This window comes from Sarcophilus harrisii, chromosome 5 (assembly GCF_902635505.1).
Source record: "Sarcophilus harrisii chromosome 5, mSarHar1.11, whole genome shotgun sequence".
Lineage (NCBI taxonomy): Eukaryota > Metazoa > Chordata > Mammalia > Dasyuromorphia > Dasyuridae > Sarcophilus > Sarcophilus harrisii.
The window spans coordinates 179,152,957-179,166,181 of NC_045430.1; the positions used below are offsets into that span (position 1 = coordinate 179,152,957).

The 13,225-nt window shown below is 42.4% G+C and overlaps 1 protein-coding gene across 1 annotated transcript; it reads right to left on the minus strand.

Annotated features, from left to right (window-relative positions):
* Nucleotides 1-460: 460 nt before the first annotated feature.
* Nucleotides 461-2,196, minus strand: LOC116419529 (cuticle collagen 13-like). The gene is made up of 4 exons (XM_031940221.1): nt 2,150-2,196; nt 1,788-1,870; nt 1,126-1,292; nt 461-1,048 (listed from the first exon to the last, which is right to left on the minus strand). The coding sequence occupies exons 1-4, from the start codon at nt 2,194-2,196 to the stop codon at nt 461-463; spliced, it is 885 nt and encodes a 294-aa protein (XP_031796081.1).
* Between the last annotated feature and the right edge of the window lie 11,029 nt (nt 2,197-13,225).

Genomic DNA, 13,225 nt, shown 5'->3' on the forward strand with positions numbered 1-13,225 from the left:
CCTGCCGGAGGATGCGGGCAGCTCCGGGACCACCGCTAACTACCCTCTTCCTCCGGGCCCGCCCCCGCCTTCGGCCCCGCCCCCGCCAGGAGCAGGGTCTTACGGACGTCAACGCGCCCTCTTTTCCTCCCCTCCCACCCAGCAGACACGTGACTCGACACGCGTCAGCTGCACGCGGGTCCCATCAAAACAAAAACAGAGGCCGGCCGAGCCGGGCGTCGGCGGCGCGCTCCGGAGGGAGGGAGGGAGGGCGGCGCGGGAGCGAGCACGCGCCCGCGCCCGCCCGCACGCCCGCCGCCGCCGCCGCCGCCGCCGCCAAGGGACGGCGGGACCGGGCCGCGGCCGCGCGCCGGGGGACGGCAGCGCCGGTCGCGGCGGCGGCGGCGGCTCCGCTTCCAGGACCCAGCTCCCGCGTCAGCCAGGGGCGGGGAGCCGCGGGCGGCTGACAGCCTGTTTACGCTCAAGCTCCGCCCGTGTCCTTTTCTCCCTGCCGGGAATGGAAGCGGCAGAGTCTGCCCCCGGGGACCGCGCCCGGAAACCGCCGCCGGGGGCCGGGGCTCCGGGACGCGCCTCCGCCCCCACGGCGCACCCCCGTCCTGCGTGGGAGCGGCCCGGCCCCGGATGCGGCCCCGGCCAGCGGGCTCCGTTCCTCTGGCCCGCTCCCCCCCACGCGCGTCCTTCCCCACCTCCGAGGGGTCCGTCGCTTCCTCCCTGACGCAACCGCTCCTGAAGAGGGCTGGGACCCCCGCCCGCGTGTGCGCAGTGGGCGCTCTCCGTTCTCGCCCCCGGCTCCGTCCGTTTGTAAAGGATGGAGGCCGGTGGGAGAAGCCGGGAGTGGGCAGGCAGGCGGACCCGGAGGGAAGACTTCCAAGCTGTCAGCAGCCCTCCCATCCCCGCCCTGGAACACCCACCCACCTAGTCTTCGCTCCGATCCCCGCGGGCTGGGAAAGAGGAGGAGGAGGCTCTCTTCTCCCGGATACTTGGCAGCCCCGAGGAGAACAAGGTCCGTCCCTGGTCCCTTAAGGTTTCGCAAACTTCCCACACCGTCCTGGCACATAGAAAAGGCACGGGGAAAAAGTGAAAAAAAGTTATTTTTAAAAGGAAATCGGCTCGGCCGCCGCACACCTGCTCAGCATCCGAAGCGCTGCCGCCGGCTGGCGTGGCCCCCCCGGGCTGCAAAACTCCAGCCCCGGAGCCCTCCGCCCGCCCCTGCGCGCCGGGACGGCTGAAAGAGAGCCCGGCTGCCCGGGCAAAGTGCGAAGGGGCTTCGGCAGGCGAGGCACCCTCGTGCTCTCCAGCGGGAAAGGAGGAAAAAGGAAGCAAAAATGAGGGAGGCATCTCCGGGATGTGGTGCGAAGGTTTTCCAAGAGGGAGCGAAGGCGCCACCCCCGGACGCGCGCGCCCCCTCCCTCCCCTTATTTTTGTTGACAGCAAAGGTTGAGGGTGGGGGTGGGAGGGGAAAGAAATGAAATAGTTATCCCTAGGTTTGGGATGTTGTTCTCCGAGGGGTGGAGAGGTGGGTAGCTGAAATGGAAACAGCCTTCTCCTCCCTTCCCTCCCCCCTCTTCCCCTCCTCCTCCTCCTCCTCCTCCTCCTCTTCTGTTTACCTCAAGTTTGAATTTTATCTGCGCAACATTAGCTGGAATGCGGACATTGAAGAAAAAAAAAAAGCCACCACTTTCTGAACCCAGCAGCAGCTCCGGAGGAGCCATGTGGCATCAAGCCACCTAACTGGGGGGATGGGGGGCACCAAAGTCTTCTTAGCCACCCAAACATGGCGAAATCACCTCGAAATCCCTCTCGGATGCCACCAATCCCACCTTCCCTCTCCCGGCTTCCCCAAATCGGCTCCTGGGGCTGCGGGACCCCTCTGGGGAAAAGGAGGGGAAAACCGAGGGGCGCTGAAGAATGGGAAGGGGCAGAGGGGGGAGGAGGGCAGCACAAGCCAGAGGAGGGGAAAGTGTTACCCATGTACATCCCCCCCCCAAAAAAAAAATCCACCCGAGAAACCGAGCCTAAAAGATGCCTTTTCCCGACATCATCTTCTCTTTTTCTTTAAATTACATGGCAAGTCTCCTTAAAGCGAAGGAAAGAAAATTCTTCTCCCAAAGTCCTGTTGGACCAGCTTTGCCTCCTATAAATAACTTACCTTCGGGTAACTGACACGCTGCTAAAAATCCTTCTGTTTTCTTCCATGTGAGCGAAGTGCAAACGGGGGAAAAAAACAGATGCGCATGTATCGCGGCGGCTCCTCTTCTAGAATTTCCCCTTTTTGACTATCGCGACTTTGGAGACAGGTGCAGTCCTGGAGGAGGCTAGTAGAGGAAAGTTGGTGTCTGCCCGCTCCTGGGGGAGGGGGACTTTCAGGATGCGGGGCTGAGGACCCCTGCCCTCCACCCTTTGCCCGTTCCCCCATCCCTCGTCCCCCACGACGGACCCCTCTCCTCCTCGTCTCGGAGGCGGCTGCTGCGTGTGGGCTGGTCTGCAGGGGAGGTGGCGTAGTTTCTCTTCCTCCCACCTCTTCTCACTCACTTGTTTTTGTAGCCCTGGGCTCCCCGAATGCTCTCCGCTCCACAATGTTGTTTCATTATATCATGTCCATCATGTGACACCGGAGAGGCCTCTCTATGGAAACTTAAAGGGGACTCCCACGTGACTCTGCAGCAGCAGCAAGCAGCAGCAGCAGCATCAACAACAGCAGCGGCAGGACCGGCGGCGGCAACAGCGCGGGTCTCAGCACCACCCACCAAGCCCACCTCGCAGCATCCTCGAGGGGCTCCCGGGGCTGCGGGAGAAAAAGCCAGGGCGCACCAACAATTAGGGACCAGTCTCCTCTCTTTCTCTCTCTCTTTTAAAGAGTGCCTTATTACACTAAACAGAAGAGCCGTGCTTCCTTAAATCCTTCCGACATTCACAAAACCCACACGCTGTTAGAAATGACATCTCAGTATTTCCTATTTTATGTTTCCCTGGCCGTAATGAGTTCCCCAACAGATATGAGTCATTTCAAAAGGCTGAAAAATAAAAAAAATTAAATAAGACAAAAACAGAATTTTACTTTTCCCTCTGAAACTCCAATCTGATTTGTGGTGGAGCAGCAACGACCAAACAGTAAGACTACAACACTAATAACCAGGCTCCCTTGAACGCATCATTACCAGCCCTAAAGCTTTCTAGAATTAGAATCCCCCCGGTAACTGTGTCGATGATGCATGAGGGAGGCAAAAGGCAATGCAGTTTTTCTCTTCCGCAGCTAAATTAGGGTTTGGGTGCTGACAGCAGTAAAAACTTGTTTGTGTCAGGAAGCAAAGTTCTCAGATATGACCCGGAAGGTACAGATGAAACTAAGGTGTTACTTTTTCTTTTCAGTTATTTTTCTGGCCACCTTCTTTCGGATAAGTGAAACAACATTGTAAAATACTTAGGGTGTCTTTGTGGGATGAAATATCATTTTAAAAACGTATTTCATATAAAAATTTCATGCTTGATTATATTAAAATTAGGGAAAATCTCATATAGGCTAGATTTGGAAGCACTATTTCTACCAAGAGGACTTATGAATGTCCTTTGAAACAATGAAGAATGTATTCGGTAATTTGAACATTCTGACATATTCTTTCCCAATATTTTAACTTTTTAGTTCTCAAAATGTGTTCTCACTTGGTGGGTTTAGGAAACTGGGAGGAGAGGAAGAGGAGGGGAAATATGGAGAGGGAATCTTAATCAACGGAGGGCACTTTGCTGTCTGCGCTGATGGAGGAAGTTCAGTTTCATATGCTTTCTATACTGATGGATCACAAATTTCTTGTTACTTTTTATTTCTCCACATACCTCTGCACTGTCAGAAAATTTCAAACCTCAGAAAGAATGTCATTCTCCCCCTCCACCTCCCATCCCACCCCCCGCAAAGTTAATGCTATGATGCCTTATGTATTTTGTAGGAGAGAAATAAGAAATATTCCCTGTGTAGACGGAATTATGTAAAACTTAGCAGAAACTCTAAGGTGGAGGAGCTCGGAGCATCCTTCCATCAGTTTTCCCCTCAGGCTGACTCTATCCTTATCCCATTTCACATCAGTGATAAAACTTTTCCATTGCACCACTTCATATCCTAAAATGTTCCCACAGGTTCCCCCCTCCCTAATTAATGCTTTTCTTTCATATTTATATCCCCTTTCTCTTTCTCCTGGCACTAAATTTGAGTTCTTAATCTACTAGCATCTTAACTCGGGCCTCTCAAAGCTCTCCATTTCCCTTTCTCCCTTCCTCCACCAGCTCATCTTTTCCCAAACCTTCTCATCTCACCTCTGCCTCCCCCCACCGCCACCATCCTCGAACCTCTCTGACTTCCCAGAAGCACTATCTTTCTCTTAGTCGCCTACCCAATTCCCTTGCCCACCAACATCTTCGATGAAAACACTTCTCCTACTGAGGTTCCCGTTCAGAATCCCCTCAAGCAGGTCTTCATCCATCGTGACCCCAATTGCCTATGCTCCATCGTGTTCACCGCCTTCCTCTCTCTGGCCTCTTTGCTTCTCACCTGGGAGGCTCTAGCCCCACCTTGCTCCCCTGTAGGTGGGCAGGGAACGGGTGCTCTAGAAGCAGGGGAGTGGGGGATTCCCCTCCTTTCTACGTCTCCTTCTCCTCTCCGCCCCCCGCCCTTCCTGCGTTGCTGCGCTTCCTGGGCCACTGGGTTTGGACTACTGCAGCAGCTGCTGTTCTGCTGTGTCATGGAAGGAGGCAGCGGCGGTGGCTGGAGCTCAAGGGGGAGGAGGGGAGGAACCCGATCTCCGGTACCGAGGGGCTGGAGGCAACCCAGCTCTCCCAGAGCCGCCTTATAGCGGGACAGGTGGCAGCCCTCCTATCCCGGGTGACACCCACCTCGGGGACCATGGTAAGTAGGGCGACCCAGGTGGGAGATGGGCAGGGAGGTAGGATGTGGAACGGGAGAGCGGGTCTTCGCCGCCAGCCCAGCTGAGATGGACACAGAGCTCTACAGCTTGAACCCAAAGCCGGACCACGAGAGGGAATGATTCACGGCCTGAGATGCTTCATCATCACAGTTTCATCTTATCCCATCAGCCCTGGCGCTTTAGGAGAACAGGAGGAGGAAACACTGGATTCCTGTAGACTGAGGCTTTAGTTTTGCTCCACTTGTTTATAATTTGCCTTGCCCAGGACTAGAGAAAGGGATGGGATGGGAAATCTGCCCAACCCCACTTTAGTCCCGAAAATAATATTCTTGGCCCAAAGCCTGAAAGAAACAGCCTTTGGTGCTATTAAACAATCGATAAGAAAAGCCTCACCGACCCCCCTTAGTATATGTTTGGGGAAGTGTTGGATTAAAGGAGAAAGCGAATTCTCCTTCATTATTGTATTCTCCAAACCCTAGCAGTCTCACAGGTTGACATTTAAAGTCTACGGGGACTTTAAAAATACTGCTTGCTAACCGGTTCAGCTCCAATGTCCTATACTGTCAGGGAACTGAAACACCCCAAAATGAAAAATAATGCACTTAAAAATAAACTGGAGCCATAGAAACATATCAAATCTGTCATTAGTGCAGTTAATAACAATATTTTAAATAATTACCTAGTTCTAGGCTATCCTTCACCCAAAACTCTCAGCCCATAGTATTGAAAAGAGAAATCACAGTACCAAAAAGGCTCAATTTCTGCCTCAAAAGCAATTGCTAGAGATAGAGGCTAGGTTCCAGGTACTTTAATCACTATATTTTTATGTAGATCAGTATTTTAGGAGTGAGTATTAAAATTAGTGTCATTATTTAAATGCTTTCTTGCTTTTGTATAGCATCCTGATTGTTTAAATAATTCTGATTTGTTTTCCTTACTGGTTTTCTTTATTTATTTCATGGCTATGGCCAAGCAGACTAGACTGGTGAGGCTGACCACTTAATTTGTCAAGATAGATTTATTTGTCTACAAGGAATTACAGGATCTTAGGATAACAGATCCAGAGCTGGAAACTTTCTTCTCCAAACCCCTAATTTTATAGAAACTGAGACCCAAGTGTAAGAAGGAGGATAAAACTTTACCACAGATATTTTCTTGTAATTCAAATCAACTCAACAAACATTTATAAAGCTTCTAATATAGGCACAACATGGGAAAACAATCAGCACCTATCATGCTCCAGTTCTGTGCCTGGAACTGTGCTAAGTGCTGGAGATACATAGATGGGGTGGGGGAAAGACAAGTCCCTATCTTCAAGATGTTTACACCTTAATGAGGGGGATAACATGCAAATAACTACATACAAACAGATATATACAGGATAAATTAGAGATAATCACAAAGGGAAGGCACTAGAGTTAAGGGGAATTAGGAAAGGCTTCTTGTAGAATATGGGAATTATTAACTGGGATTTGAAGAAAGCCAGGAAAACCAGGAAATGGAAATTTAGAAGAAGATAATTTCAAGCAGAAAGGATATGAAGTTAACAACTATGCTAAGTGTTGAAGATAGAAGGATGAAAAACAAAATACCTTTTTCCTTATTTGTTGGTGATTTAATAAGGAGCATTATACATGCAAAATAAGTTTAATACAAGGCAGGTTTTTGTAATCCATCATCCAAAGTGTGATAAGAGGGTAAAAGAACTAGATGAAGTTCTATAAGAAAAATTTTAATATCTCTTTTAGTTGAAAGGATCAAAGTAGGTAACACATGATCCAGACCTTGAATGAAAAAATGAATTTCTATGATAAGTGAAAACATTAAGATTTTATACTTTTGAAATATATAGTTTCTCTCTCTCTGTCTCTCTTTCTCTCTCTCTCTCTCTCTCTCTCTCTCTCTCTCTCTCTCTCTCTCTCTGTCTCTCTTTCTCTCCCCCCTTGTCTCTCTTTCTCTCCCCCCTTGTCTTTGACCTCCTCCTCCTCCTCCTCTTTCTCTTCTCCTCCTCCTCCTCTCTCTCCCCTCTCCCCCTAATTTCAGGGCCATTGCTCTATCCATTGTATCACCTGGCTGTCCCCAGTTTGTTTCTTAAAGGGCAATTCACATTGAATCTCAAGAATTGAAAGGAACTTCAGAGGTAATATAGTCCAACCCATATATGAAGTATGAATCCTTCTAAAATAGATCCAATATCCATTCAACCTTCACTTGGAGTTAACCAAGGAAGAACTTATTAGCTTCTCCTTGGCTTCCCCACCCCAAGACAAATTACTTTATTTTTAGATGGTTCTGTTAGGATTTATTTCCCTGTATTAAACTAAAATTTGCAATTAATAGGTTCTAGCTCTTCGCTTCAGAATCAAACAAAAGGTTAATATCTCTTCCAAATGATAGCCTTCCATATATTTTAAGGCAAGAATGATGTTTTCCTCCCTTCCTTCCAAAAAAAATCTGTTCTAAAGTCATCAATATAACTGTGTATCCTTCATTTCCTAGCTTTGTACTCAGCATATAGTAGGTATTTAATATTTTTTTATAAATTGTATGGAACTCATTGTGCTTTATACTTGGGCAGATAGTCTCCGATGTAATGCATTTATTTAATTAGAGGAAAAGAAAGTAGATTTATATGATGAAATGAAAAGGGTATTGGCCTAGAAGAAGGAAATTTTGGGTTCTTGATCTGGATTTGCCATTCATTTATCCACTTAACAATTCACTTAATCTTGCTAAGCCTCGGTTTCTTCATTTGTAAGATGAGGGACTTGAGCCAGATAATTTTCAATTTCTTTTACAGCTCTAATATTCAAAAGAAACCATTGATCTAACCATGCCTTTCTTGTCATGTGCTTTCAACTTAAGATGGATCTAGGCATATTTATTCTTTTAGCACATAATTTTATACTTTATCCAACTCAAGAAGGCTTTGGGAGGAATAATAATGGGGGGAAAATGGGTTCCTGACCCATCATCTTTTTAGTGTTAATCGCCAGACCATCACTTTAATTTTATTATGTCTCAGTACCTTTAGCTAAAGCAAAGGTCACTATTGTAAAAAAAAGATGGACTAAGAAACATGAAAATTTAATCATCAGATTTTACAACCAACAGTTATGACACATCTAAGTTCTTTGATAAGAATGGAAAGGTGACAATAAGGGAATTGATGATATGAATTGAATCCTCAAGAAACTTATCATCTACTTGAAAAACTAATAATCTTGCTAGCAGGAGTAGGGTAACATTTCAAATTCAGGCTTTAGAGATTTTAGGGTTTCAAATGTTGGGCAAAGGCCTAATGTTTATTATCGGGGAATATGAACTTTTTTCAAAAACCAGTTCATAATCAACAATTCTAGTCATCTCTATTATGGAATTTAGCAGTTGAGTATTTCCTGATATTAGAAACAGGTTTTCTTAGTTGAGAGCACTAGACTGTGGAGTTCTTTACAGGAAGTTGTTCAACACAAACTGGAAATTGATACACTCCAGAAAAGATGCAATGGCTTTTGCCCTTGAATGAGTAAACAAAAAAAAAATGCAGATTCCTATTGATCTAGGTTTAGAATAAATTCAATTTTAAGAAAAAAAATAGAATCTTTCTTCTCTTTATGGTTTGTTCTTCCACTAAATATTGAGATGTCATAGTATTCCAAGCTTCCTGGGATGCCCTTCCCCCATCTCTGCCAATCAAAATTCATTGATCCTTCAAGGCATATCACAAATTTCATTCTGGTCACCAAGCTTTTTCTTATTCTCTCCAATTAGACTTGATCTTTTCTTCCTCTGAACTCCCATAGGATACTTACAGATTTTTATGACATTTCATTTTCTATGTTATAATATTTGTTAATTTTTCTTATTTCTCCAACTAAATTATAATATTCTTGAGAACAGGATTATGCATTAGTTATTTTTCATCTCCTCTAACTTGCCCTGAACTTAGTATGGCATACTATTCGTAATAGGAGCTCAATAAATATTTGTTGAATCAAAGCATTTTGATGAGTAATACCCATCACCTCATCTTATCTTTATGAGTCACCATCCTTTTTTTTAAGTCCAAGGTACTGACAAAAATAGGAATTTGCCTTTCTTCTTCTATTTGACTCCATTTTGTCACATGTTGATGAGAATTAAGACCATAGAGGAACCAGCTTCCAGTACTTCTACCTCTTTGTATTCTCAACAAAAGCTCACAAGGTTTGCCTAACGCTAGTTTCTCAACAGTGGAAAATATGAAGCCTGGGAAGAATGAGATTGATAATCTCTTAGAAAACCCAGTTCAGCTTATCAATATTATTTTGGAAAGGCCCCGCTGCTACAGAGAGAAAAATGCTAACGGAAAAGGCATTGGCATTGGCATTGCTTAGGGGCTGCTGGGAGAGGCAGTCAAATGAGTAGCTTGTTTTCTCCCCATCAAGAGATCACCTTATGACATTAGTTTTGTACTCCAGAATAAGAAACAAATATATTAAAGTAAAATGATATTTTATATGTACGTGTGTGTGTATATATACATATTTATTTATTTACAGATTTTATTAAAGTGCCACTGTACCCTATTGTTATTTATTTTCACAAAATTGTACATTCTGATCATGTCCAGGGTGGCTTTCAGTTACAGTTTTCTGATAGTATCAATTTATTTTTTGTAGGAATCATAATTTTTATTTTTATATTTATTTGAACATATATTTGACCACATTTTACCTATTTTGGAATAGAACCAATGTTTTCTTACTCCATTCAAGCACATCATTGCCTTATTATTATATATACATATATATTTAAATTAGATATGAAAAAATCTCTACTACTTGATTTTATTGGAATGTACAAACTGACATGATATTGTCTTTCAAATCACATTCTGGTGGATATTCATTCATTCAATAAACATTTATTACTTGTAATAATTGCTAGCATTTATGTAGTATTTTAAGATTTATGAACTGCTTTACATTTACTATCTCTTTTGATCCTTAAACCTCTGTTAGGTAGTTGATATTATTAATCCCATTTGAGAAAAGATAAAAGGGTCACTCAGCAAGTTAAGTATCTAAGACAAGATTTGGAATACAGCATTCTTATCAACGGTGTCACTTTGCTACCAACTAGTTTGAGCAACTAATACCCACATAGTACCATGCTGTATGCTTTGGTGTATACAAGAAAAGTTGAAGTTATACATACATGAAAAAGAAAATTATTCCAGAGTAACATGATGCCAAGTTAGGGATTCTGAGGAAAGATATTTATACTCAAATGATAATGAAATTCAAAATAAGATCACCATGAATAGGCAAAGTCAAGGAAGGCTTCATGGAAGAAGAAAAGCTTGAGATTAAATGAAAATAATGAATCAAACATTACAATGTGCCTCTGAAATTATTCAACCTGAGAATATTTCTACATGAAAGGTGTTAGTTTGATACAGTATCACAAAACGTAAGATATAATCTAATGAATAGATTAATATACCTCTTCCTATGACAACAGTTCATTGTAGAATCTACAAAGTCATACAAAACTGACATATCATTATTTTTTTCTCTTAATCACTCTTGGTTTCATATGATTTCCTCCAAATAACTAGAACTTCAAAATGCTCAATGACCTCTATCACATCTCATTTTTATTCCCACGCTTAAAGACAAAAACAGCATACCTTAAGGTTAATCATTGTTAGAGTTCATCACTATTATTTCTCTGTCCACTAATCCATCCATCCATTTATCTATTTCATTTATTGTAGCATCCAATAATTAACTGTATAACAGAAGACAGACATTTACAACTGATCTTAAAAATACACCACCATATCCAATCAATTTTGAGTTCTAATCTTTTTTCCCTCCAATATCTCTCAATTTATCTTTCTTTTCTGTTCCTGTTGTTAATATATAGTTCAGATCCTCATAGCCTCATTCTTAGCCTACCATGGTTGCCTCATAACTACTTTTCCCCATCTACAGTTTTTTTTGCCCCCTTGCCCCCATCAATCCATCCAGTACATTGAATTTGATTAGTCTTCCTAAAACAGATTTCATTATGTTATTCCATGCCCATAATCTTTCAGTGACTGCTCGTTTCCTGTATGATGAAGTCTATCTGTTTTAGCTTGGCACTCAAGGTTTCCATTAGCAAACTTCAGCTCACTTTTCTAGAATTTTCTAGAATTACTCTCATGCATAACCTGTCTCTTTTAGTAAAATTAATTTATTTATTATCCCCCAAACACAATTTGTATGCTCTTGCTTTTGCTTACACAATTCCTTCTGCTTAGAAAGTTCTGCCCGCTTCACTACCTCTATCCAAAGCCTCTGCATCCATCTCCTCCTTGAAGTCTTCCCAGATCTCTCTGGTCAACAGTGGACTCTGAACTCATGACATTTATTTTGTGTTATATTAATTTAGCAATTGCTAGATTCCTTGTGTGCCTGCTTAGGTCCTACCTCTTACATGAAGTCTTTTCTGATTATCTCCCTTCATAAATCATCTCACATTTTCTTCTCTGTTCATGAGTTGCATCCACCTGTTTAACAGGTGCATCAGAGTTGTTTCATTTTTATTTTTATATATTTAGTACTAAACACAATGCTTTATACATTACAGGTACTTAATGTTTGCTTAATCAACTTGATTGCCAATGGCATTTCTTGTATTGTTACATTATATTGTTATATCTAGGTCCCCAGCTAAGCAGAGAGGCTTATCAATAGACTGGCTACTAGTTGACGAATTTGGTTAAGACAACCCTTAAAACAAAGAAAAGTACAAAATGGCTTTATGTCATTTTTTTTACCCCCTCTATGGGTAACAGAAAAATGGTCAGTGGGTTTAAGAATCAGTTTTTAGATTCTCTATAAACATTAATATTGGTCCTCTAGTCTAAATAAAAGAGTCTTATTCAATTATCAACTTGGTGATCTATTACTGGAGGAAGTGAATCATCAATACTGACATTTGCACTGTAAATGAAAGCAGAAGATTTCAGGAAATTACAACTAAATGGAAGAATGGCTCACCAGTTTTTCTTGAAGAGGCAAATGAATATGTTGGTGAAGTTGGTTATCTTGTTTGTCCAAAGGCAACAAGAAGCATCACTTCACATTCCAGTGCTCATGATGAGCAAGCACAAAAAGACAAATGTGAAGATAATTTTAGTTTATTCATCAAAAGAATGAAGAAACTTCAGTGTCAAGAGTTCTGTCACATCTGATAGGGACCTATCTCAGAAAATAAAGATGGGACTCTGAAAGTGTTGCCAAAAGAAGCAGAGTATACAGTAAATAAATCATTAGATTTGAAGTAAAAAAAGACTTGGGTTTAAATCCCAGCTCTTCCAGCTCTCCATCACCTTTGTGATCTTGGACTACTGTCATTTCTCTGGGCCTCATTTTTTTCCATCTATAAATGATCTAGATCATTCATTTTTTAAAATTCCGAGGATCTACTATGTGCCAAAAAACTGTTCTAGGCACTGGAAATACAATTCCCCAACAAAAAAAGAAAACAGCAATTGCTCTCAAGGAACTAACATTCAACTGGGGAAACAATATGCATAAATTTAAGTTAATGTTAATGTTTTTGATGGGGGGGAGGAACTAAAAATTAAAGGGATCTGGACAGGTTCTATGTAGAAGATTGTGCCCAAGCTAATCTTTGAAAGAAATATTCCAATAGGTAGAGGTGAGAACAGAATACAAAGGCATAGATGCAGAAACATAAAAACTCTAAAATCTTTTCCTGCTCAAAATCCATGACTCAATGATTTTTTTGTTGCAAAGGATAAATAGAAAATTTGACAAAGAACTGGGCAATCAAGAAATTCTAAATAAAATTAACATATTTTTATACTCCATGACTTAAACATAAGGGTAGGCATGGAGTAATATGTTGAAAAATATGTTAGAAAATATGTCTGAGCATCAAGAAACAAAATAGGTCAAAAGCTTGTAAATGAAGATAAAAGTTTCATACTCATCATTAATTCTTTTTTCAAGAGGAGTTGGGACATGCTAGATATGGCAAACTCTGAATAACCTCACAAAATATGATTTTGTTATGGCTTGAAATAACAGGTATTGATGTGGGAGTCATTTCAGATATAGCTACTTATATACAGGAAAGCTATTAAATTAAGCAAGAATAAAAACACCACATTAGAAGGGGAAAAAAAGTAATCAAAACAATTTCAACCTAAACAATTTAAACCATATATTGAAAAGGAAAATAGATAAAGGAACAGACATCAACACAGACTTATCATCACTTATGATGGACCATTAATGTAAAGCAATCAC